The sequence below is a fragment of the Zingiber officinale genome, chromosome 7A, assembly GCF_018446385.1.
Source record: "Zingiber officinale cultivar Zhangliang chromosome 7A, Zo_v1.1, whole genome shotgun sequence".
Classification (NCBI taxonomy): domain Eukaryota; kingdom Viridiplantae; phylum Streptophyta; class Magnoliopsida; order Zingiberales; family Zingiberaceae; genus Zingiber; species Zingiber officinale.
Window position 1 is genome coordinate 14,558,452 of NC_055998.1, and position 27,701 is coordinate 14,586,152.

Here is a 27,701-nt window from a genome sequence, read left to right on the forward strand (position 1 = left end):
ATAATAATTTGTTAACAATTTTATTAAAAGTTTATATTTATATAAAAGAAAGAAATTATTACTACTAGAAATAAAATATTATAATTAAATACTTTATAAAGTTAACTTTATTGCAAAAATAATTCACATGTAAAATAACTCATTTTAAAATTGTTTTGGATGCAACAATATTTTGTTATTAATTATTGGCTTCATCTTTAGAGAAAAAATAAATTTTATTTTTCACGACTATTTTTGAACTAGAAACCTCAAATCTCACTTTCACAATGATAAAAGCTTTTTTGTTTAGCTTTTTTTAATTTTACAAATCTGGTATTAGAGATGCCCTAAGTATTGGCTGACATGCCAAATCTATAACTATAAAATATACACAAAATATTAATTTCATATTTCTCAGTGTAAGTATTATACATGTAAACATTCATATAATAAATGACAGCAAAGGATATGGGCACAAATTGTACTCTGTTAAATTAATGGAATTTATATAAAGCGAGGGAAAAAGAGTCTTTGTATACCGTAACCTTAAAACAATTCAAAGTTCAAACTATCATGTTGATATTGTTTACAAAAAAAAAAAACAAAGTCAAAACTTGTCAGAGATACTATCATATGGATCGACAAGTTGCAAATTGGAAACCTTGGTTTGTTTTGTGCGCAAAAAACTGATCCTGCCAAACCACATTCTCAAAGAAGAGGTTAGAATAATCGAGTTAGGGAGGTTATCGGATGTTAAACAAAATTGTGAGTCGGGTATTCTTTCTCGTATCCATTGTAATCATAATATAGCCGTTCTCCACGATATATATCACGACAAGTAACCAGCAAGACCCTGCACTCACCGTCTACATTATATCTTGCACACTTAACGTTCTGTTTCTTCCGGCCATCCCTGCAAAAAATCAAATGTTTTAGATGTCAATCTAGGATCTGAAAACTAGTAATGAGGATTGGACTCTAAAGGCAAAATGGAAGAAAGACATGAACTTACCGAGAGTGATTGTTAATACCACTAATGAAACGAGAAACATTTCCACGGTTATCAGGACAAATCACTAAACTATGTGAAGGGTCTCTAGCTAGAAGAAGGGTCATGATACTATCACAGTCATCATGTTCCCGGTTTTTCAAGTAGTCCACATCACCTGTATACTCAGCTATAAGTGTCATATCCTTTATAAAGCCATCAGCCTGAACAGTAAACCTGCATTAATCAGAACTATTTTATTTCATTTTCCAACTTTCAGACAGTGATTAAACTGAAATTAAGATTGTGCCATTTTATCAAGAAAATTACCCTTCAATTGGATCAAAAACTACCAACAGAGGAGGACATTCCCCTCTTTTATACATTGCTTTGCAAAGCTCCAGTGCCTCTTTACCTTCCCTTGGAAGGATCTTTAAAAGAATAAATACTGTCTTAAATATATCTATGCCAAAAGATCTTTTTTTTTTTGGTAAGAGGAAAAGGATTTCATACCTGCATGCCACCAATTTCTAAATTTGCTTGGTTGCAAGATCTATCAACCATTGTAGGTAGATAATTCAAGTCATTGCTGAATTCCATGTTCATTGCCGTTAATGCAGTGGCAAGAGAACCCATTTGTTGAAGTAGCCGAGCAGCATCTTCTGTAGGATTAAATGGTAATAATCTTCTTCTCTTCTTGGACATAACTATGGAACGTCTCTTGCGCTTCTTCCTATCTTCAAAATATCAGTTACACAACATCATTGTGGTAGACGATATAAAAGACCCAACAAATTCTTGATACATAGAGGTTCAAGCTTGATCGCTACTGAACAGGAATTTAGGAACTCAAGCAAGTATACTTTGCAAACATTTGATATCGCTGAGACAGCAATAAGGACAATTACTTAAAATACAAAGATAGAATCATATCCATTATCAGCTGTCAGCAAAATCAGTCAAGTATCTCATCCTAAAGTTTAAATTTCTTGAATGTGCTCATATCTAACATCTAATGTTGGGATTTTAACAGACTGAAGGGTCCTAACAAGTGAATTCTCTAGGTTCTCTTGCTAAAGATGACTCACACTCAAATATTTTATGAAGAAAGATATCATGACATAGGATGCTTTGGTATGAGTAGATCGAAAGGAGTATATCTTTGGATTCCCTGTTATCTCTCTTTTTTTCTGTTTATTTTCTTCTCGTTGAGGTGAAATTTTGTCCATTAGAGACTGATCCCAGATTTAAGAAAGAAGAGATACACTATGTTAAGTTTAGTCCTCACTTCACACCTGCACCAATGTGAATTGTACGCAGACCCTTGTTCAAGATGTGGTCTGAATATCGTCCCTACACCCCTAGATTCCCATTTCTAGTTTTCATGACTTATCAACGTATAAAAACAAGTTTTATATGTGCACTGACACATTTAACTTACATAATTCTACCAATCTGTATTTTTTTTCCAATGTAAACGTAGGAATGGGTATAGATAAAATCTAAACAGCAAGCTAAGCATATTCAATAACAAATGCAGTTTGTCTGAGATCAAATACACATAATTTAAGCAAGAATATTCATAAACAGCAGTTAGCTAGTACAAATATTAGTAGTTAATCGCAATCAGTAACACTATATTTGAACAAGCAGCCTATAGCCACCCTATTCTCATGGCAGAATGTGTTCTCCATTGAATTATAGCAGTTTTTCTTGACTTGAAAAACTTGATTCCGAAAATTTTGGTAGAAAACCAACCTGATTTAACTTGAGTTCATCCCTAGTATTAACGTATCTTTGCACTAACTTCAAACAAAGTATTTAATACCAAGTTAAGGAAACATCTCTGATTCATTTTAACTTTTTACATGGAACCAAAGCCAACATTACTCATATGGGTCTTTTTACCACAATGTGGATAATACACTGCCTCCCCTTTGTTAATCTAATTCTAGTCCTAGAAAATCACCATTAATAAAAGCTGTGTTTAATCATTATCATCATAGATTACTAGATCACTTTGGCCCTATGTTCACCTTCTTATTTGCATGATTTTTGGAATTTATCCAAGAATCAATCACCTTACATCAACATAAATAGAATATTAAAATGAACAATAACTCCTCTGCTTTTAGTTCTCTTCTACTTTTGCTCATATTTCTTCTCTATTAGTTCATCTCTGCTACATAACCATTTGCATGCCTTTGCAAAATGTCTCTATGATATTTGGCGCACACAACAGAGTTAGAGCTATTGTGGCTCCCTTGTAACCCCTTTGCTAACACTCCCCATCCACATACTTCTCTGACCCATGCCAATCATTCTCCCACCCACATCAACTATATCTAAACCCTAAAATTGATTGTGATTGACTAAATGTTAGACACAACTACTACTCATCCCCGTGAAGTGCTCATAATCACCACTCTAATAGAAAGTTGTGGCATCTCCTTCCTTAGCACTTACCAATCTTGCCCCTCTTTTGTTGTAACCTACTCAACAGTTAAGGAAACCACTATCTTCCAATGCAATAGTCAATCCCAAATTTACCTCTTAACCATACAAGTCACAAAGATACCTACTTACCCTTTCTTAATTTGACCATTTCCTCTTGTTGAATCTTTGACTACAATATTGTCTCAACCAGTCTATGTTGCCTTAATGGCCTCATATTTACTACAATCGCCTATGTTTCCCTTTCCTATAATTAATTACTTTGTTACACTCCACAAATAATTACTTTGTTACAGTTTGATGTGAATCTTCATGTTACCTGTCCCCTCCAATCAGGCAGTGAAACCTCACATCAATTTTTCCTATTCCCAAAATCCATTTCTCTCTTACAACTTATTTTACTCTTTATCCCATCTAGCACCTCTTTATTATGCATTTCCTAACGAGCAATCTTGATATCCCTAATCATCCATTTGGTCTATATATGCACTTCTCAGTTGTGGCCACCGCTACTCCTTGTCCATCGCTACCACCGACTCCACACCAATGAGCATACCAATGACATTCCAACAATACAATCACAATCACTACCACTGACTCCACACAATTAGCATACTCTCTTTCTACATAGCTCATCCATCATCACATTGTGAAATGTCTTTAGCAAATTCCACTGTAGCAAATCCAGAGAAACTCCAGCATAAACGCATCTAGTAGAAATTGGCATCAACTTGAACAATCATAAAATTATCAATAAAGGGAAGCATGATATTTAATTGTGCTACTCGTCAACATGACCTTCTTTATTAAGCATTCCTATTGGCACACCACTACAATTTGCAACCATCCTAGTTGTCAATCACAACTCTCCTCGCCTGTACAGTATGTTGTTGCTAGCAAACAACCATATTGCTATCCCATTAACATATATCAGTACAGCACACCTCTAGCTACCTCCATTGTGCCAACATCCACCCACGGACAGTCTATGCTCTCCAACAAGGGACTGGATCCTCTGGACTGCTTTTTGTCCAGGGGATGGTCCCTTTGTATGCATTGGTGGGGATGAATGGTCCCTACCTATTTTATAAGTGGGGGTCATCCATCCCACCAATGCATGCAAAGGGACCATCCCCTGAACCGCAAAAAGCGATCAGATCTGCTCTCCTCCAACAATGAGTTTGAAGCGGATTATTAACGATATTGACCCTTTAGCATGCAAGCACTATATGTGAGCTGACAATAATATATTTTGAGTAGCAGATAATTATATACAATCATCAATTACATTGTAACTATCATTATAGATGTATTCACACACTTTTATGCTACTGCCAACAGCATCTAATAGAAATTAAGGACATACAATCCAATATTTCTCCAATGCCTTTAAAACTAAAATTGATTTAGGTGTTGATTCTCAATTTGTTTGAGTTGACGCTATATTATCCTGGTAAACCATCATTTCAGGGACTCTCTGACGTCCATAAATTAAAGCCACTCCACCGGAACTCCAATAAATTAATAGCAAACATCCACGGAAATTAAATATAGATAGATAGAGGAAGGCACACACAAGGAAGTTTATCATACAATCCTTCTCATGATTACACGGTGAAAACAATATATAAGAAAAATAATAGTGGCGCATCCTCATTGAGAATGAAACAATCAGTTTGATAAATAAGATAATCACCTGGGGAAGGGCGACTTTTCTCGTCCGTCGCCATTTGAATCCTAAAGAAATCAATAATCTTTGTCTGCACCATCGGAAACCCTGACATCGAAAAATATTATACGAATCAATATCCTCATTCCGTTCATCCTCGAATCCGTAACAACTATGTCGACATACTTTCAAACGATCTTTCTCCCGCGCAGCTAGGGCAGAACCAGGTCCCGGACGGAACTCTAACAACGATTGGCCGGAGGCAGTAGAAGTGGTACCCGCGGTCGCAGCGGTCGCACAGGACCATTTCCTCCTCTCGGTCACCGGACCGGCACTCCTCGCAACGGAGGTCCACGTAGTACTCGCCGGTGATGGGAGCGGCGGGCAACGCCACCCGCATTATCTCCTCCATCGAACGGAACTTCGTCGGTGGGGACACGGAAAACGCAGCCGTGACGCAGCAGTTGGACGGCGTGTTTTCAGCCGCGGAGCAGGATGAGGGCGGGGCCATGGAGGGAGGACGCGGCGGCGGACTATGGACCCGTTGGAATCAGGCGGCGCACTGAATGGAAAGAAGCGCGGAGGGGCATCCGTTGGATTTGAAGGGAGGGGAGCGGACGAAAAAGGAAGGAGGAATATGGAGAGAAGGGAGATTGTCAGGGAATGATGGAGGGTGCTATGGCACTATGCTATTGCTAGCGGCCGTTTGGTAGGCGGTGCACGATAAGCTCGCATGGGTACGCTATGTCTTCTTCTATAGTCTAACGTGCACCTCGTTGGTTGTCTGAGCTTATAATAGGAAAACAAAAGGGAATCGCATCGCTCCCTATTTTGATTATTTCAATTTGAAATTAAAAAAACTAATTACAATGACTCAGTAATTCAATTAATAAAAATAAAATATAAATTTATTATTCGTACAAAATATTAACGTAATTAAATTCATATGATTAAAGTGAGTGATATCTCTATTCTCAGCGGACATATACTTTCGAAAAGATTTTTTTTCCACCCCTTAATTACTCGCGGTTGACTATAAGCGAATTTTATGATTTATTTTTTTTCATATAACTTGGGGATAGACTATGAAGGACACTTAAGATAAGTGTAATAATCTTTTACTACAAAATGGTATCTCTATTCTCTCCCTCACGAGATACTTGAGTTGGTACTCGGGTAAAGAATTATTCCAATGGGTCTCAAATTCGAATCATGGTAGTAGCAGTCGAGTTGCCCTGTTAGTGTAGGCGACCCCTCACTTAGGAGGCAACTCGGTAGGAAAAAAAAAAATTCTCTGTGATTTATCTCCATTCCACATGCTATGAGTATATTGGAAACTGAGGTCAATAATCTCCTTACCACAACTTCATTTGAACAACCTATAAATAAAGGGAAGGCAATTCAACTCTTACACTCATCCTCATATACATACCTCATGTTTATTAAAGCTTCTAGTATTTGTAACACACCCGCAGATACAGACCTCATGTTTATAAAAGCTTCTAGTATTTGTAACACAGGAAAAATCTTAGACATTAAGCTATTGATGAAGCCACACTCTTTTCTATTTTACCAAAAACTTTGTTAAAAACTGTGTCTCAGCCATTCGTCAGTACCAATTTGATGGACAACACTTAACTTATACACAGTTTGTCACCAATGCTCATCTCTATTTTTATAATAATTGATGTAAATATAACACATCCCTCGCTTTTTCAAAACTTTGGGTTATACCCTTACTGTATCCTAATATTCACTTAATCCTAGAACTCAATTTTCTATTAACCCCATACCGGACTTTTTACTTACAAAAGCTTGGCAATCGTATCACCAATAGTTTTTTATTATCCTTCTATTGTTAGTCCTTTACATATTGGAAAGACTTCTCCCATAGAGACCCTTCCTCTTGATGATACCTCTTGTTAATGCTCTCCAAAACATGCATGCAAACGCAAAGATGACCCAGCAACTCACCTAGCTAGTCAATTGTGTGACTTAGCTTTCCAAGAATACTAGGAAAACTAGAGCTACTTAGCTTTGCAAGTTCATCCTACCTGGCTTACTCCACTTGATCTAATATTTCCAACATAATTATTATAGCTAATTAACACTCACCAATTGGAATTAGACTCTTTTATTTCTAGATTATAAAAAATAGAAATAATTGATGAAAATCTTACAAATATTGTTAGGGTTGTAAATATAGTTTCACATTGAAAACATATAGAAAGATCATGGGTTTATAAGAAAATATATTTCCATTGGCTTGAGGCCTTTTGTGAAAAGTTTAAGAACAAAGTCATGAGGGTTTAGGCCCAAAGTGGACAATATCATATCATTATAGAGATATGTAGACATCCTTTATAAGAAAAAGATATTTTCATTGATATGAAGCCTTTTAGGTAGAGCACAAGAGCAAAATCATGAGGGTTTAGACCCAAAGTGGACAATATCATATCATTGTAGAGATATCTATATTCTTTTCAATCCTACAACTATTAAGATAGATACAAAGTCTATTGCAAACTAGCCATCATTAAGATATACAAATTGGAAAACTAAAGAATGCACAACACATATCAACCAACTATTATACTTAAGAGTTATCTAAAGATCAACTTCTAGACATAGAAGCCTAGCCTTTATAGTTAACAAAGGAGTGGAATAAAAACGTGATCAATCCATAATGGTTTTTAATTATAAATGACTAAATGATAACTGCCAAAAAGATGGTTATAAAATATTAGGAAGACCAACTTTTAAATAAAATCAAAACCCAAAATGGTACTTTAAGTTTGACATAAAATTAGAATTTTGGCAAGTCAAAATACATCCTGATTCCATAGAATGGATTACCTTCTCCTGTCCTTAAGGACATTTTGAGTGGTTGGTCATGTCATTTGGCCTTAAAGTCACCCCTCAAATCTTTCAATGAAAAATGGATGATATCTTTAGAAATATTTCTATGTTCACTTGTTTTTACATTGATGATGTATTAGTATTCTCAAAAACCAAGGAAGATCATTATGCTCACTTACATATTATCTTTAATCCTTTTGAAAAACATGATCTTATTAGTTACATAAGAAAATAAAATAGCAACTACACATATTGACTTTCTAGGTGCTGAAATTGGCCAAGGGAATATAGCACTCCAACCTCATATTTCTGCTAAAATCCTTGCATTTCCAGATTAAATGGAAGACACAAAAACACTAAGAGCTTTCCTAAGTCTCTTAAATTATGCACGCCCCTTATTTAAAAAATAATGGTAAAATAAGCAGCCCATTATATATTAACACATTGTTAACAGGTCAAATAACATTTCAATCAATAGGATAGAGCATTGTATAACAAATCAAGACTTTAGTTAAAACTATTCCTATGTTAGCACTACTTCTTGATTATGATTACTTAGTCATTGAAATTGATGGCTATGAAACTGGTTGGGGTGAGGTTTTATTTAGGAAAATTTCTAAATATGCCCCTAAAAGCTCTGAAGCCTTATGTCAATATACCTCAAGAAAATACTAAGAAAAAGGTCATCTAACTTCACTTGATTATGAAATATTAGCTAAATTTACTACTTAGAGGCTTTCAGATTATTTATCTGTAATAAACAAAAAATTACTATATGCACGAATTGAAACTATCATCAAATATGACCAACAAACAAAATGGTTACACAAAGGATTAAGTACTAAAAGATGACTTAAATTCACATATACACTTATTAATAAAGGTTTACATATTCAATGGGAACATATAAAAGGAGTTAATAACTCCTTAGCTGATACATTATCTTGTTTATTACACTAACTCTTTTATTTTGATAGGACCATGGATCATCCAAGAAAAGTACATGTATTTGCTACCCAAACTCTGCATTTTGGTAACTAAGATCTATAACAATTTACACAATATAAAGATCAATTTCACTTCCCTTCTAGAGACAAATTAGATCACATCCAAAACTACCTCATTAACAACATATGGAATATCCCAACAATTTCTAGCAGTTCTAGCTATAAAATTACAGTAATAAATGCTTTGTCCAATTTCCTTACTACAATACAAAGACTAGCAGGCATGAAGTTTTCTTGCTATGTTGTCTTCTCTGAACCACAAGCTGGAGTATATTCTACTTGGGAAGAAACTAACTTAGTCATCCAAGACTTGGAACATTCCTATTTTAAAGCGGTCTACTCTCTTGAAGAAGCTTTTGATATTGTAAGGACCCAGCTTGATCCTAATTTCTTCATCAGTACTTTACTTAAAATAGTCCCAACGCCTATCAACAATCCCAAAACTTATGCTCAAATACTTGGTCCTGAAGACGTTCATGCATCACATGCATCTTCTTATAGCCCTTCTGGATAACCTTCTCATGGGCCAAATTACTTAACTTTGGCCTAATTAAAAGAAAAGTCCAATGTCACAGCAACCCAACAAGCTTCTAAGGCTCATCTTTTGAGTCTCCCTAATACTATCCCACAAGATGTTACTTCATATATACGCAGTTTAGTAGAGAAATCAACCTTACAAACTTTTATAATAATCTGTGAGGTACTAAAAGGTTTTCACAAAAGCCCACCTGAAGGAATAACTATTGTGTATGAAGCTAAATTTAGCCCTAAATTAAAATGCTAAAAACATGGCTCAGCCTATGCGGATTCTTCGAAGTATGGTTGTCAATGTCAGCTCCTTTATTCTTTTCGCAAGGCAAATCTATACTATAAAGCATATACTACAACTTCTTATAAAGGCAGACAAATCACTTCATTCACTTTAATGGACTATGGTCTTCTTTACAAGCTCTAGATACATGATCTTGACTCAGTAAAGAGTTCCTCCACAAATTAGGGGCTATTATTTCACTAGTCCTAGAAGAAGAAGAAACTTTTATTGTATGTACATTTGATAGTGCCTCTCCTAAATGGCTGGATCTAAAAATAGAGTCAGCTAAACACTTAGTAAAAATTGACATTAATGAAGTAGGTGTCTACCAAGCAGAACTTGAAGATTATCCATCTGATCCTGACATAGACTGGGAAGCCCCTCCAACTTTTGCTGATCAACTAAGACATTGGCAAGCCTCTGTACAAGGCACAAATTGGGCTTCAGATAAGCTAGAAGATCCTGAAAACTACATCCTAGTCGACGAGTCCTATACAGAAAAAAATTATTGACCCAAGGATATGGGTATTTGATTCTTTCCCTTTTCTTTTACAACACAACATACAACTCTCTTTCATCATTACCAAAAGAAGACCGAATGACTTAGCAATAAATGCTTAGCAAGTTCCACCCTTTTTCGCTAGAGTATACAGAGCGACACTCTACTGTACCAGGACAACACCTCAGGCTACCAGCTCTCAAGCTCCTCCCTACATTCAATAGGGGCACACAACTTAGAGAATATGATGGAACCATGATCCCATTCAAGCAACAAACATTTCTACAACACCAGACACTCAGTAAACCTATAAACCTACAACCCTATCACTACTCCACTACCTAAAGTACCTATAGTACCGCCACACACTCATAAAAATGCCATCCATGATGTTTATTTTCTCCACCTGTCATACACTCCTCTTTTTTTGCCAAGACCCTTCTTCTAAGCATTCACCTATCACATAAAACTCTCCTCTTTCTAGACCCCTCTCTTATCTCTTTAGCAAGCATGACTTCTTCAAGAAGCAATCTCCTTTCCTTTTCTTGCAAGCAATCTCCTCTTCAACCTATAAAAAGCCTTCCAAACCTCCAAGGTAAGGCATCCCTCCTGAAAGTAGAGTGCAAGTTGTCTCAGTATTAGTGCGTGATAAGTGGTTTATTGGGTATATCATTTTGATAGCTATTGCATGGCTTTTGAGAACTAATGTTTTGATTAATAAATTTGTTAGGTGGATTTACAAAGAAAGGAATATTTGACGTTGATTTCATTTATTGCTCTATACTCATGATTTTTGCCGCATTTTTTTTAGGGAACCAATGGGGGTTTATTGAGCGAGGGATTTAAGTTTATTTGAGGAGGAGTTGGGTTCATGCAACCAAGAAGAGTAGCTTTGTTGGAGTGTATACTTAAAAGTTTAGCTTTTGTACACATTTATTTTGAAATAAAGAATCACATTGGTTAAATGTTTACATTTATTTGTTAAATGTAATTGTTCAATTAATTTATATAGTAGATAACATGGAGTGTGGAGTCACACTTAGAAGATCATGTTGTCGGTTCTCTATAAATTATAAACAGTTGCTCACGACTAAGATGGAAAGGAACAAACCATCAGAATAGACGTAGTGTAATTAAGTATTAGTTTATCTTGACTAATAAATTACACTGATACACTTTAAGTGTATTGAGTAGGATCATTTATGTAAGTTCTTTTTGTACTGACTTAGTAAAAGAACTAGACCTTAGTTATTATGGAAGTGTGTGCTCTTAATCCTAATATAATAACAAACATGTATATTTAATATTTATTTCTTTGACTTATCAAAGGGTGAGGTTTAGCTCGATAAATCAATATGCCCGATAAGTTGGGAAATGATATTACTTATAGTATGTGTTGTTGATTATAGAAGGAATCTGTGTCCTAGTTATCTAGGTTGAGAATGTCCTCAAGAAGAGCTCATAAGGATTGCCATGTTAAACCCTGCAGGTGGACCTAGTCCAACATGACAATAAAGTTGAGTGGTACTACTCTTGAAGCTAGATATTAATTGAATGAGTTGTCAGTAACTCACTTAATTAGTGGACATTCGTAATCTTAAACACAGGGAGACTAACACACTTATGATAAGAAGGAGCCCATAATATAATTTGGGATTGGTGCAGTAGTGCGATAATAACTCTCTAGTGGAATGAGTTATTATCGATGAACTTAAGTTGTGTGTTCGGGGCGAGCACGGGATACTCAAGCTCATCGGAAGGCCAAAACCAATTTCTCCTCTAGGTCCCTGTTGTAGCCTCAATAAAGCCTCAAGTCCATCCAAAGAAAAGCCTATCTTGGTGTCCAAGAAGGGGCCGGTTCATTGCTTGGTGACCAAGCAATGGCCGGCCACATATTCTCTAGAAATGGCCGGCACTTGCCTTGGGCAAGGGGGCCAGCCGCAATATTTAAATTAGGAAGGTTGTTTTTAAATTTTTAAATTTCCTCAGATATTTACAATTTGTAAAAAGAGAGATTTTAAAAATTTATAAAATTTTCCTAATTTAAATTAGGCCACAAGGTTTTAAAAGAGAGTTGTAAAATTTATAAAACTTTCTTTTAAAAAGAAATATTATTAGAGATGTTTTAAATTTTAAAACTTGGTTTTAAATTTTAAAAATTTCCTTTTAATATCCACATTAGAAAAAAAAGAGAGAGTTTGTAAAATTTTATTAGAAGTTTTTTTCTTTTAAAATTTTATAAAAAAAATTTCTTTCTTTTCCTTTTAATAAGTGGTCGGCCACCTTGCTTGGTGCCCAAGCAAGGGGCCGGTCAAATAATTAAACATCAACAAATAGTTGTTTAATTAATAAATCAATCTAGGATTGATTAATTAAAAGGAAAGAAAAAGAAAAAGAAAAGGAAATAGGAACGAGTCTAATTTTTTATAAAACTCTTTCCATAATTTTTCGTTGGGAAACTAATATAAAAAGGGGGGAAGGGGAGGCCTTGAATAACATAACAATTGATATTGTGTTGTTGGAGATCATCAAGTGGCCGACCCCTCTCCCTCTCTTCCCTTTGCTCTCTTTTGCTCCTTTGTGGTGGTGGTGGCCGAATTCTAGAGAAGGAGGAGAAGCTCTCCGGGTGGTGTTCATCTTGGAGGGTCGTCGCCCACACGACGTCCAAGAGGAGGTGAGGGATACGACAGAAGATCTCGAGGTTTTTAGCATACAAGGAAGAGGTATAACTAGTATTTAATTTTCGCATCATACTAGTTAATTTCTCTTTGTATAAATACCAAATACAAGAGGCATTCGATTCTTGTTTTTCGAATTTAATTTCGATGTTGTGTTCTTTTTCTTTTTTCCTTGTGATTTGATTGTTCCTTTTGGATTAACCTAGAGTTATATAAGGAAATTAAATATTAACTTTCCTTAAAAGGCTTTGTCTAGTCGGTGGTGGTTGCTCCCATATCCAAGAAGGCCAAGTGCCTCGCCATGCAGTATTTGAAGTCAATTTTGGAAACTAATATTTAATTGAATTTATAACCTAGGTGATTTGGATCAAACGTGTTAAGTTCCACAGGAGATCCAAATCTAAACCTAAAAGAACATATAAGTTAAACTTGGAATCAAACGTGTTAAGTTCCGCAGGAGATATAAGTTTAACTTAAAAGAACACATGGTAGCTAGGAAAGGTTCAGATCACGTACAAACTTTTTGTACAGTGGAGCCATTGGATTTTTCGAGTAGCAACCAACAATTGGTATCAGAGCGAGGTTTTGCCTCTTGGTATTTGGTATTAGTTTAATTATGCACATGTCATACATAATTTAGGCAGGTTAATAGTAGGATGTGCTAACTTTGTGGATGCAGGAGCCAACTATTATGGCTTATAGGTTCAGATCACGTACAAAATTTTTGTACAGTGGAGCCATTGGATTTTCCGAGTAGCAACCAACAATTGGTATCAGAGCGAGGTTTTGCCTCTGTGTATTTGGTACTAGTTTAATTATGCACATGTCATACATAATTTTGGCAGGTTAATAGTAGGATGTGCTAACTTTGTGGATGCAGGAGCCAACTATTATGACTTATAGTTTTTATGTGTGTGATTGGACCCTTGGACATGTCAAGAGCATTTATTGTGTGTGCATGATTGTATTATAAAATACAGCAGGAGTTGTATTTAGTTTTATTAGGATTTTATTTTTTGATCTAGTTACATGTACATTCCGTTTATGGAATATAGGATCGATGGATGTAAATTTTATTTTATGTTCGATCTAGTTCACATGTACATTCCTTTGAGGAATATAGGATCGAAAGATGTAAAATTCTATTTATGTCGCGGATCGAATCTTGCAAGGCGTGGAACCTTTTTGAGGACCAGAGACGGAGCGAAACAAGGGGCAAGATGGATGTGACAACTAGACCCGGTGGCAGTGGCCAAAGATGGCAGTAGCTAGGGTTGGCGACACACGGAGGATAGCAATAGATAAAAGCCATAATAGTTGAAAATTAGTTTTTCTATTTATTGCTTTTTATGCTGTGACTGTGTGTTCTTGTTAGTATGCATGTTTAGTATGCTAGCATAGTCAAAATTCCTCACTTTAAATAACTAAGTGGGAGAGGGATTTAATTTTAAATAAATTCCACGGTTTCCATTACTGGTTTATAAGTGATGCAATAAGCTTGCGCGTTGGCTCTGAGTGTCTTCCTCCATATCGGATGAGCTTGTTTGCGGATCACTAGATTAAACTTCCATTCTTAGGATGACTATAGGAAGTAAATTAAGAGCGTGTGATCTTCCCCATCGGAAGGGGCACAATCTTATTAATGGACTTAGTGTCAAGTAATGGTACACACTTAGGCACGTCTAATAGTATCCTCCCCATCGGAGTCACTGCTATTATTCGTGTGACCAAAGTAAACCAGCTATTAATTTTATTTGTCAAAAAGTTAGGTTGACAAGATAATAAAATTAATGGGTAAAACCCTCCTTTTACAAATATTGAATTTGTATACGTCCACACTATCGTGGCATACAAAATTCACGGTGTTTTGAGGTGTTGGTTAATTTAAAATAGTATTGTTTGAGGAATCAATATTATTCTAAATTTAGAGTTCTGACCAAAAGTTATTTGTGATTCTTAGGATGACTTTCAACCCACTGGCCATCATACTAAAAGAGAACAGACTTACTGGTCATAACTACATAGATTGGGAAAGGAACCTGGACATTGTTCTTACTGCTGAGGGCTATAAGTTTGTACTGTCAGAGGAATGCCCAGAAACACCTAGCAATGATTCTACCCCAGAGGAGATTCAGTATCATAGTAAATGGGTAAAAGCTGATGAGATGGCGCGGTGTTACATCTTGGCTTCGATGTCAAATGTATTGCAACATCAGCATCAGGACTTACCAACAGCCTATGATATAATGAACAATCTCAAGGAACTCTTCGGACATCAGAATCGGGCTGCTAGGCAAGAGGCAATGAGAAAACTGATGACAACCACCATGACTGAGGGGACTCCCGTGAGGGATCATATTCTCAAGATGATGGCTTACTTAAACGAAATACAAGTTCTTGGAGGGGAAATTGATGGGGAAACCCAGGTCGATATCATCCTCCAAACGCTGCCCAGAAGTTTTGAGCATTTTCGCCTGAACTATAATATGAATAAAAGGATGTATTCATTGGCGAAACTTCTGACAGAACTTCAGGCAGCCGAAGGGTTGTTTCGTCAACATTCTCAAATTCACTATGTTGAAAATGGTTCTACTTCTAAGCCAAAAGGCAAGAAGAAGAAGAAACAAAATGGCTCAGCAAAGAAGGTGAATAAACCTCAAGGTGCAGGACAAAAAGCTGGAATAAAGAAGCCGGAGGGCAAGTGCTTTATTTGAAAGCAGATTGGACATTGGAAGGCGGACTGTCCTCGTAGGAAACAAAACAATAAAGCGGTTCCAGAAAACCCGACGACTATCTGAAGAAGAGATTACTGTCTACATGGGCAATGCTACTAAGGTGGCGGCTGTTGCAGTGGGAGATGTCTACTTATCTTTTAATAGGAATAGAAATTTGGTTTTAAGAAATTATCTTTATGTACCCAGTTTTAGAAAGAATTTAATTTCAGTTTCTAAACTATTTTTGGATGGATATTCAGTTTCCTTTATTAACGATGTAGTTATTAAAAGAAATAAAGTGGTTATCTGTTCTGGTGCATTAGTTGACAATTTGTATACTTTAAATCCAATTTCTCCCACAAAACATAATATGGAAATTAATAACACATCTTCTAACTCAAATAAGAGAAAAGAACCTTCGAAATTAACCAAGCATATCTTTGGCATCTAAGGCTTGGTCATATTAACTTAAGTAGGATTCAGAGGCTTACAGCCGATGGACTCTTGGGTTCATTAGAGTTGGAAAATTTTCCAACTTGTGAATCTTGCTTGGAAGGTAAAATGACCAAGAGGCCTTTTAAGGCCAAGGGGTATAGAGCCAAAGAAGTATTAGAATTGATTCATTCTGATTTGTGTGGTCCTATGTCTGTCCAGGCAAGAGGTGGTTTTGAATATTTTATCTCTTTTATAGACGATTATTCAAGATATGGATACATTTACCTAATGCGTCGTAAGTCTGAGTGCTTTGATAAGTTCAAAGAGTACAAGGCTGATGTGGAGAAACGTCTAGGTAAAAGTATCAAGACACTACGGTCTGATCGTGGTGGCGAATACCTCTTAGGAGAGTTTAGGAATTACTTATCAGAAGCCGGGATTCAATCCCAATTGTCCGCACCTGGTATACCCCAACAGAATGGTGTGGCAGAACGAAGGAATAGGACTCTTATGGAGATGGTTAGATCGATGATGAGTTATTCAGAATTACCAAATTTGTTTTGGGGATACGCTCTGGAAACGGCAGTGTACATTCTGAACTTAGTACCTTCTAAATCAGTTTCTTCTACTCCCACAGAATTGTGGAATGGGTGAAAGCCCAGTCTAAGACATTTTCAGATTTGGGGTAGTCCAACACATGTGCTGAAACCAGATGCTGATAAGTTAGAATCTCGTACAGAAGTTCGCGTGTTTGTGGGGTATCCCAGAGGAATGAAAGGTGGTTTATTTTATAGTCCTAAAGACCAGAAGGTCATTGTTAGCACCAATGCCCAATTTTTAGAAGAAGACTATATAATGGATCACAAGCTCAGTAGTAAAATTGTTCTAGAAGAACTTAGAGAGGACACGTCTACTTTAGTACCAACAGTACAAGATGAAGTACCACAAGAGACTACAACACGTGTCACACATGATACACAACCACAGACAGTGCCTCGTCATAGTGGGAGGGTTGTAAAGCAGCCTAATAGATTCATGTTTTTGGGAGAGTCTTCGGACTTGATCCCAGGTAAACATGAACCTGATCCCCGAACATATGACGAAGCACTCCAAGATATAGATACAACATCTTGGCAAAAGGCAATGAATTCTGAAATAGAGTCTATGTACTCTAATAAGGTCTGGGAGCTTGTAGAACCACCCGATGGTGTAAAAGTCGTTGGATGCAAGTGGATCTACAAAAGGAAAAGAGAGACAGACGGGAAGGTAGAAACCTTCAAAGCTAGGCTTGTTGCGAAAGGGTACACTCAGAAAGAGAGAATCGATTATGAGGAGACCTTTTCACTGGTAGTCATGCTTAAGTCTATCCGGATACTCTTATTCATTGCTGCTCATATGGATTATGAGATTTGGCAAATGGATGTCAAGACAGCTTTCCTTAATGGAAGTCTTGAAGAGAACATCCATATGAAGCAAACAGAAGGGTTCATTGAAAAAGGTAAAGAGCATCTAGTGTGCAAGCTCAATCGGTCCATTTATGGACTGAAGCAAGCTTCAAGGTCTTGGAACATCCGATTTAATGAAGTAATCCAGTCATATGGATTTATTCAGTGTCCAGATGAGTCTTGTGTATACAAGAAGTGTAACGGAAATGTGGTGGTATTTCTTGTACTATACGTAGATGATATTTTGTTAATTGGCAACAATGTCAAGGTATTATCGGACGTAAGGGTATGGTTGTCCAAACAATTTGATATGAAGGACTTAGGAGAATGTGCACACATCCTTGGGATCAAAGTTATAAGAGATCGCAAGAAAAGAATGTTGTGTCTGTCCCAAGCTTCATATATAGATACAATCCTTGCTCGTTTTAGCATGCAGGATTCCAAGAAAAGTTTCTTACCTTTTAGGCATGGAGTAGCTCTATCTAAAGAGATGTCTCCGAAGACATCAAAGGAGATAGAGGACATGAAAGCAATTCCTTATGCTTCGGCTGTAATAAGCCTAATGTATGCAATACTATGTACGAGACCTGATATCTGTTTTGCTGTGGGCATGGTTAGCAGATATCAGAGTAACCCTGGACAAGGACATTGGACTGTGGTAAAGCATATATTAAAGTACCTGAGAAGGACTAAAGATTATATGCTAGTTTACCAAGCAGACGATTTGCTCCTTGTGGGTTACACGGATTCAGATTTCCAATCAGATAGGGACAACAGTAAGTCTACATCAGGCTATGTGTTTACTTTAGGAGGTGGAGCCATTGCATGGAGGAGTGTTAAGCAGAAATACGTTTCGGACTCAACCATGGAAGCTGAGTATGTAGCAGCCTCTGAGGCGGCTAAAGAAGCAGTATGACTCAGGAACTTTCTAATTGACTTAGATGTGATTCTTGGTTTGCCCAAAATCATTACAATTTATTGTGATAATAGCGGTGTAGTTGCAAACTTGAAGGAACCACGAGCCTATAAGGCAAGTAAACATATAGAGCGCAAGTACCACCTGATACGAGACATCGTCAAGCGAGGAGAAGTTGTCGTCGCCAAGATAGCGTCAGCAGATAACCTGACAGATCCTTTCACTAAAGCCCTTCCGGCGAAAGCTTTTGATCAGCATGTGGAGGGGATAGGAATCAGATGTATGGCAACAGATATGGCAGCTTAGACTTTTAGTATAAGTGGGAGATTGTTGGAGTGTATACTTAAAAGTTTAGCTTTTGTACACATTTATTTTGAAATAAAGAATCACATTGGTCAAATGTTTACATTTATTTGTTAAATGTAATTGTTCAATTAATTTATATAGTAGATAACATGGAGTGTGGAGTCACACTTAGAAGATCATGTTGTCGGTTCTCTATAAATTATAAACAGTTGCTCACGACTAAGATGGAAAGGAACAAACCATCAGAATAGACGTAGTGTAATTAAGTATTAGTTTATCTTGACTAATAAATTACACTGATACACTTTAAGTGTATTGAGTAGGATCATTTATGTAAGTTCTTTTTGTACTGACTTAGTAAAAGAACTAGACCTTAGTTATTATGGAAGTGTGTGTTCTTAATCCTAATATAATAACAAGCATGTATATTTAATATTTATTTCTTTGACTTATCAAAGGGTGAGGTTTAGCTCGATAAATCAATATGCCCGATAAGTTGGGAAATGATATTACTTATAGTATGTGTTGTTAATTATAGAAGGAATTTGTGTCCTAGTTATCTAGGTTGAAAATGTCCCCAAGAGGAGCTCATAAGGATTGTCATGTTAAACCCTGCAGGTGGACCTAGTCCAACATGACAATAAAGTTGAGTGGTACTACTCTTGAAGCTAGATATTAATTGAATGAGTTGTCAGTAACGCACTTAATTAGTGGACATTCGTAATCTTAAACACAGGGAGACTAACACACTCATGATAAGAAGGAGCCCATAATATAATTTGGGATTGGTGCGGTAGTGCGGTAATAACTCTCTAGTGGAATGAGTTATTATCGATGAACTTAAGTTGTGTGTTCGGGGCGAGCACGGGATACTCAAGCTCATCGGAAGGCCAAAACCAATTTCTCCTCTAGGTCCCTGTTGTAGCCTCAATAAAGCCTCAAGTCCATCCAAAGAAAAGCCTATCTTGGTGTCCAAGAAGGGGTCGGTTCATTGCTTGGTGACCAAGCAATGGCCGACCACATATTCTCTAGAAATGGCCGGCACTTGCCTTGGGCAAGGGGGCCGGCCGCAATATTTAAATTAGGAAGGTTGTTTTTAAATTTTTAAATTTCCTCAGATATTTACAATTTGTAAAAAGAGAGATTTTAAAAATTTATAAAATTTTTCTAATTTAAATTAGGCCACAAGGTTTTAAAAGAGAGTTGTAAAATTTATAAAACTTTCTTTTAAAAAGAAATATTATTAGAGATGTTTTAAATTTTAAAACTTGGTTTTAAATTTTAAAACTTTCCTTTTAATATCCACATTAGAAAAAAAAAGAGAGTTTGTAAAATTTTATTAGAAGTTTTCTTCTTTTAAAATTTTATAAAAAAATTTTCTTTCTTTTACTTTTAATAAGTGGCCGGCCACCTTGCTTGGTGCCCAAGCAAGGGGCCGGTCAAATAATTAAACATCAACAAATATTTGTTTAATTAATAAATCAATCTAGGATTGATTAATTAAAAGGAAAGAAAAAGAAAAGGAAATAGGAATGAGTCTAATTTTTTATAAAACTCTTTCCATAATTTTTCGTTGAGAAACTATTATAAAAAGGGGGGAAGGGGAGGCCTTGAATAACATAACAATTGATATTGTGTTGTTGGAGATCATCAAGTGGCCGGCCCCTCTCCCTCTCTTCCCTTTGCTCTCTTTTACTCCTTTGTGGTGGTGGTGGCCGAATTCTAGAGAAGGAGGAGAAGCTCTCCGGGTGGTGTTCGTCTTGGAGGATCGTCGCCCACACGACGTCCAAGAGGAGGCGAGGGATACGGCAGAAGATCTCGAGGTTTTTAGCATACAAGGAAGAGGTATAACTAGTATTTAATTTCCGCATCATACTAGTTAATTTCTCTTTGTATAAATACCAAATACAAGAGACATTCGATTCTTGTTTTTCGAATTTAATTTCGATGTTGTGTTCTTTTTCTTTTTTCCTTGTGATTTGATTGTTCCTTTTGGATTAACCTAGAGTTATATAAGGAAATTAAATATTAACTTTCTTTAAAAGGATTTGTCTAGTCGGTGGTGGTTGCTCCCATATCCAAGAAGGCCAAGTGCCTCGCTATGCAGTACTGGAAGCCAATTTTGGAAACTAATATTTAATTGAATTTATAACCTAGATGATTTGGATCAAACGTGTTAAGTTCCGCAGAAGATTCAAATCTAAACCTAAAAGAACATATAAGTTAAAATTGGAGTCAAACGTGTTAAGTTCCGCAGAAGATACAAGTTTAACTTAAAAGAATACATGGTAGCTAGGAAAGGTTCAGATCACGTACAAAAGTTTTGTACAGTGGAGCCATTGGATTTTCCGAGTAGCAACCAACAAGCTTAAACTAGGTGAATCAAGTAGACCCAACCGAAGCTATTTGACCCAACCCATTTGGTTAGCTGCTGTTAAACCGGGTTCGAACAGGGATTTAAAAGCCAAGCTTTGGCACGGTGAACAGTGGCTTCACTATTGTTCATCATGCCAGCGTCTTCTTGAGAGCACGAGGCGGAGTCCCATTTTCCATCTAGATCTTAGATTTAATTCTCTTCATCGACGGTGAACTTCGAGCTACCAGCTACCAGCGTTCAAAGGGAGAAGAGAGCGACAACAAGGTGTTTCCCACATCACGATGTTGTTTTCTATGTTCCTTCGCCACATCATAGATCGAGGGTGTTTTCCTGATCCGTGACTTCCACTAGCTATTAGAGGTTTCAGCGGAGTTTTCCCGAAGCTTTTGTATCCAATCCATCTTGCAATACATCCGCAATTCCTGAATCGATTCGATCAATCAATTAGAGCCACAATTCTAGAATTTAATCCTCTTATTCTTTGTGCATTGCAGATGTCGGTCGATCACGAACTTGAAGGGAGGTACCCAGGAGCTATGAGCGTCATCTGAACTAATTGGGAGGTTGGATTTTCTTTGTTGATTGCTTGAAGGGTATTCTTTAGGAGCGTTTCTGTTTGACAGCAGGAAGGAGCTCGATCGATGATCTGACTTGAGGAACATTTTATTTATCTTTGATTCTTCTATTCAATAACTCAGATCTGATGACCTGATTACTTGCATTTGCAATTTTCCTTTTGATTTGAATCTATGCAATTTGATTGCTACATTTTATTCATTACTTTACTGAATCAGAAACCCTTGATCTTTACATTTGGTTCGTTGAAATTTGAATTGTGCAAACGATTTGAAGTTAGGTTTTTAGTTCAAATAAATAAATCATGTTGAGTTCAAATATGTTTTTCTTTGATTTTGTATGGGTGTTGAATACAATTTGTAATGACAGTCCAATGAAAATGCGAAGTTAACTTGTTGATTTAAGTTGCTTCATTTGAATTGAAGATCATTTCCATTCTTTTATTGAGCTAGCATGATCAGCTATACACTGATTGTTTGACTTTTGGATACCTTCTTTTAGATAAATAAAAAAAATCCCAAAACACCCATTTTCATTAAAAAAACTTAAAAATAGTTTTGAATCTAGAATACACACACATTTACTAGTTGTCCTTGGAAAACTACGACTTGGGAACTCTTTACTACATCTTTATTTTTTAATTTTAAGGGTTTTCAATCTTAATCAATTTGAAGTGCCACGTGACATGTAATATGGTTAACATCAAATTTTGACGTTGTTGTCAGGAATCAACTAGTAGTGTGTGTTTGGTTTTAGATTATGTATAGTTTTATTTTCTTTGTTTTATATCTTTTTTGATTTTATTGTCTATCTACTTGTATTCTCGCTTTGACTTGTTTCATGACCAAGACGTCAAAAGACAAATTATTTGAGTTAGATCCAGAGATTGAGAGAACTTTCAGGGCTTTGAGAATTCAAGAGAAATCATCAGAAGTTTCTAATAGTGATTCTTTACACTTTGACACTTCTATGGCTAAGCATCATAGGACTATGAAGGAGCTTGCAGCTCCTGATGAGGTATTCAAATATTCATGTATTACTTATCTAGATTTGGCAAGAGATTTTGAGTTGAGATCTGGACTGATTCATTTGCTTCCCAAATTTCAAAAATTATTTGGAGAAGACCCAAATAGGCATTTACATGAGTTTTATGTGATTTGTTCTACCATGAAGCCACAGGGCATTTCATAAGAGGATATCAAGTTAAGGGTTTTTCTATTTTCTTTAACAGGAGTAGCAAAGGATTGGTTATATTATTTATCTCCTGGATACATTACATCTTAGATTGATATGAAGAAGACTTTCTTGGAGAAATTCTTTCCAGCTTCAAGAACTGCAACTATCAGGAAGATTATCTGTGAAATTCAACAAGTGGTGGGAAAGACACTTTATGATTATTGGGAGAGATTTTAAAAGTTATACTCAAGTTATTCTCAGCACTAAATCAGTGAGCTGTTACTTGTCCAGTATTTCTATGAGGGTTTGTTACCTACGGACAAGAGTATGATAGATGTAGCAGCTGGAGGAGTTTTAGTGAACAAGACTCCAGAACAAGCTAGAGAGCTTATTTCCAATATGGCAGAGAACTCACAGCAATTTGGGAGTAGATCACTTACTACAAGAGGAGTTGAAAAGGTTCAATAGTTTCTAATGAGCATAAGGAGATAAGGAGTACATTGTTGGAATTAACATCTTTGGTGAAGCAATTGGTATTGAATAATGCTAGTCAAACCTCTACTTTTCTGAATGCCCAATTTCCATGTCAATCAAGGGTAGTTTGTAGTATTTGTTCAAGTCAATATCACATTTCATAATTATATCCAAATGTTCATCAAGATGAATCATTGGTAGCATTTTCAATAGTTCAATTCCAACAAAAATATAACCCTTATTCTTCTACATATAATCTTGGTTGGAGATATCACCCAAATTTAAAGTATGACAACTCATTTTATCAACAACCATCTTCAAATCAAAATTTCCAGCAAAATTAGAGTTTCCAACCACCTCAACAAGGATTTCAATAGCAATCACAACCTTCTCAGCATCATTATCAACCTACTAGTCGATTTCAGTAATCATTTCAGTCTTATCAATAGTATTTTCAGCAAAACCAGCAACAACATCACCATTATCAGAATGTCTAGAATCTACAGAACCAGCAGCATGCACTTCCAACACCCTCGAGACTAAGTTTTACTCAAGGAAGCTCCAATTATACCTCTAATTCAGATGCACAACAAGCTAGATTGGAGGAGTTGATGCAGCATATGTTGCAGCAGTAATAAAATCAGCAAAGAACTGAGTCTGCTTTACAAAATATTGAAAGGCAGATTGGGCAATTAGCTTCCAACATTAATCAAATGCAAGCTCAAGGATCAAGTCAATTGCCTTCACAAACAACTCCTAATTCTAAAGGGAATGTGAGTGCATTAACTCTAAGAAGTGGGAAGATAATTTTAGATGTGAATTCAAGAGAAGCAATATCTGCTGGGAAATTTCCAGCAGCTCAACTTTTATATTCCAGTAGCCCTCAAACAACTTCAACTAGCTCTGATCTGGAATTTCTAGCAGCCCAAAATTTTCCAAATTCAAGCTCAAATTCAATTTACATTGATCCCATGAATTTAGTACGTGAACAAGAGAATAGTCGCTTCAATCCAGCAAGTTCCAGTAGATTTATGCCAGTTAAAACAATTCTAGTAGCAAATTCAAATTCCAGCAAACTTAGAAGTTCAGAACAGAAAGTAGTCGAGCCTTCCATTCCTTTGCCCTTTCCTCAACGCAAAGTACAACCAAGGAAGAATTTAGAGGAGGAAAAGGCTAGAGAGTTTCAAGAGCTCGTGAATCTATTTAGCAAAATGGAAGTCAATGTTCCTTTATTGACAATGATTATACAAATTTCCAAGTATGCAAAATTTCTCAACGATCTTTGTGTACACAAAAAGAAGTTGAAGGGGAATGAGTTGATTAGCATGGGCAAGAATGTATTAGCACTTATTCAACCGATTCCTCAGAAGTGTGAAGATCCTGGAGTGTTCATTGTACCTTGTGAGATTGGGAGCAATTTGTTTGATGATACCATGTTAGATTTGGGAGCTTCAATTAATGCCATGCCAAGATCAGTTTTTCAAACTCTAGGAATTAGACCATTATAGCTTACAGGAATGGTGATTCAGTTAGCCGACCCCACGGAAGTTTTCCATTAGTTATCAGGGTAAATCAGGGAAGTGCACATGGAGGGTCATCTTGACAACCAACATTCCCAGGTTCGCTATCCATTAAGGAGAAAAATTCTTAATAATACACTGCAGCTGAGTCTCAAACTCTAGATCCCTAATTTATGATTGTCTAGTTCCCTTATATAAAAACAAAGGGAAACATGTAAAATTATGTAAACTATAAGGGTGATGTGGGGAGATGAGGGAGCCATGTGGAGAGGGAAAGGTTTTCTTTTTCGGCCCCTTTTTTTAGAGTTTTTCAATGCGAGGAAAAAGGAGTGAGAGACTCCCCTTTTTCTGAAGTCACCATCACTGCCCTTTTCTCATGACTCTTCCTGCGATCACCTCCGTCACCTCCTCTCTCATCGCCGACCTCACCTCCCCGACCTCCTTCTCCACCTACATGCCCGGTTGTAGGTGTCACTCCATTACCCACGCGAGCAGCTAATGTCGTGTCCCTCTCTCCCTCGTTGCCTCAATCAAGCAGCTCCCTCACCTCCTCTCTCGCTGACTCCGCCGCGGGGCAGTGCCCTCTCCTCCCTCGCCGCCTCAGTCGAGTAGCGACCTCTCCTCTCTCCTCATCTCTGTCGCCAAGCAATGCCACTCTACCTCTTCTCTCTCACTGCCTCCACCTCCAACTTCCGAACTCTCACTTCCCCCGCCTCTTGCCTTCGAGTCCTCACTGCACCCTGTCGTGCTCTACATATCGGAGTCCTCCAACCTCTATGCCATCGTTGGCGCACACCCCTATCATGCTTTGCGGTCTAGAACCCTCTAATCTCCAAGCCCTCGTTGCTGCATTATCGAGCTCTACCCGTGCCCCTCTAGCCTCCGAGCCATCGCCAGCTCACACCGCTACTGTGCTCCACTACCTAGGACCTCCGACCTCCAAGTCTTCACCGCCACACGTCCCAACCTTGCTCTACCACCTGAAGCCCTCTGACTTTCAAGCCCTCTTCAACACACAACCCTACCATGCTTCACTACCTAGAGACCTCTGGTCTTTGTCGTCACGCGCCCCTATTGTTCTCTGTAGCCCAAAGCCCTCTAGCCTCTGAGTCCTCATCGCCACACTCCCCTACCATGCTCTGCCTCCTGAAGTGCTCTGGCCTTTAAGCCCTTGTCATCCACACGGTCCAGCACCAAGGCTAGGAAGGTGTAGAGATCATCTCTTGTGATGGAACCACACTTCTTCTAGTCTACGACTCGACTCGCCTCCAAGGTCTACTCTGACCCCAGCACCCTAGCCCTGCTTAGGAGAGATTCCACAACCACTTACCTAGCTCTACATTTGGCCCCGACGATCCTAATCTAGCGCCCCCCCCCCCCCCCCCCCCCCAGTGACCCAGCACTCCATTCAACCCCGCTGACCTTGATCCTACTTATCTCTGATCATCCTCGTCGTTCAAACGCTCCAACTCATCTCTACTTCGATCTGATACCCTTTCTCAAGTCAAGCCCTCCGACCCATTCATCCCACGAGATCTCTAATAGGACAATATATGAGGGATGTGACCCTCTGATATGGCGATGGGACACCCTCCTTACCAAGATATGACATCCTGTCAAAATCACATCATCCCCTCTAACAGCCGCAGATATGACATCCAACTCCTTTGTGTTATAAAAAGAGTTTGCCTTTATAGGCCAAGGTACATGTATACACATATACGCATTACTCTACTCTATTGTTCTTTTTCTCCATTTTCTCCCCCACCAGAGACTAACTTGAGAATCAAAGTAGACGAGCCGAGGCACCCCCAACCTCCATTCTAACCTCCTCCCTCACTCTTTTACTCCTCGTGCAGGCTCTCCAAATGATTCATCCCTCCTGACATTGTTCAGTGACTCCCTTCTACAACTTCATAAGGTTCTCTAGCAGTCCCACCTTCATCTAGCTCATGGTGACTTCATCAACATCAAGGATAACTCACTGGTGACTAGTTCTTCAATGATCTCAAGCAAGATCAAGAGGTATTAAATTAGTGAGTTATTCCATGAAATTTTGGGAAAGAGCAATAAAAAAAGTTTAAGGAAGGAGAATATAATGACTGAAAATTGATTTGGGTTCATGCTTAAAAGGTCGACAATAGAAACTATATATCTTCTCAGAAAACTAATTAAAAAGTATCGAGAGAAAAAGCAAGATCTACACATGGTATTCATTGACTTAGAAAAAACTTATGATAGAGTCCCAAGAGATATATAGAGAATTCTAGAAAAGATAGGTGTTAGCATAATATATATTAAACTAATTAAAGATATGTATGAGGATGTAACTATAAGTACCCCATAGTAGTTTTGATATAGTCAATCAGATTAAGTTAGGTCTTGTTTGTAGTTGATACCTTGTGACTAAGTGTGCAAGAACTTAAGAGCATAGGAAGTTGAGCAGAAGACGTAATTAGCGAGAAGGATAATACGGGAAGCAAGTCGACAAACTCAGTGCATCTAAGGAACAAAGTACTGCAGAAGAGTATACCGGTGGACATGAAAGACATGCACGATGTTCAAGGGATAAGAAGTCGGGGAGGAAGCCTGCTCGAGGAGAATGTCAGAATTGGATTTGGGTGAGCTCAATTCTGAAACCCGGAGCATCACCTACTCAAATAAGGCTTGAGAGATGGAGCTGACTTCATATTTGCCTTGTGGAAGGTGCCTCCAACAAAGTTGGATTTGTTGGAGGCACCCTCGCACCTCTAATTGGAAGGTGCCTCCAATTCTGTTAGAGGCCCCCCTCAAGACTGTATGGAAGGCACCCTCAAGA

At 37.4% G+C, this 27,701-nt stretch overlaps 2 protein-coding genes across 2 annotated transcripts; one reads left to right on the forward strand and one right to left on the reverse strand.

The window, feature by feature from the left end:
- Positions 1-732: 732 nt before the first annotated feature.
- On the reverse strand, positions 733-5,601 carry LOC121999225 (histone-lysine N-methyltransferase ATXR6-like). Its single transcript, XM_042553931.1, has 6 exons — positions 5,277-5,601; positions 5,118-5,198; positions 1,481-1,704; positions 1,298-1,398; positions 992-1,204; positions 733-892 (listed from the first exon to the last, which is right to left on the reverse strand). The coding sequence occupies exons 1-6, from the start codon at positions 5,599-5,601 to the stop codon at positions 733-735; spliced, it is 1,104 nt and encodes a 367-aa protein (XP_042409865.1).
- A 9,316-nt stretch (positions 5,602-14,917) lies between these two features.
- Positions 14,918-21,688, forward strand: LOC121999226 (the record flags this gene model as incomplete). The annotated part of the gene is made up of 2 exons (XM_042553932.1): positions 14,918-15,565; positions 21,632-21,688. Coding segments are annotated over 2 exons (705 nt in total), but the record flags the coding sequence as incomplete, so codon positions are not given.
- Between the last annotated feature and the right edge of the window lie 6,013 nt (positions 21,689-27,701).

Coding starts and splice junctions, on each gene's coding strand:
- LOC121999225 (XM_042553931.1), bottom strand. CDS start 5,601: ATGGCCCCGCCCTCATCCTGCTCCGCGGCTGAAAACACGCCGTCCAAC. Junction 5,199..5,276: donor GGGAGAAAGATCGTTTGAAA/GTATGTCGACAT, acceptor TTTCGATGTCAG/GGTTTCCGATGGTGCAGACA. Junction 1,205..1,297: donor GTTTTTGATCCAATTGAAGG/GTAATTTTCTTG, acceptor TGATTAATGCAG/GTTTACTGTTCAGGCTGATG.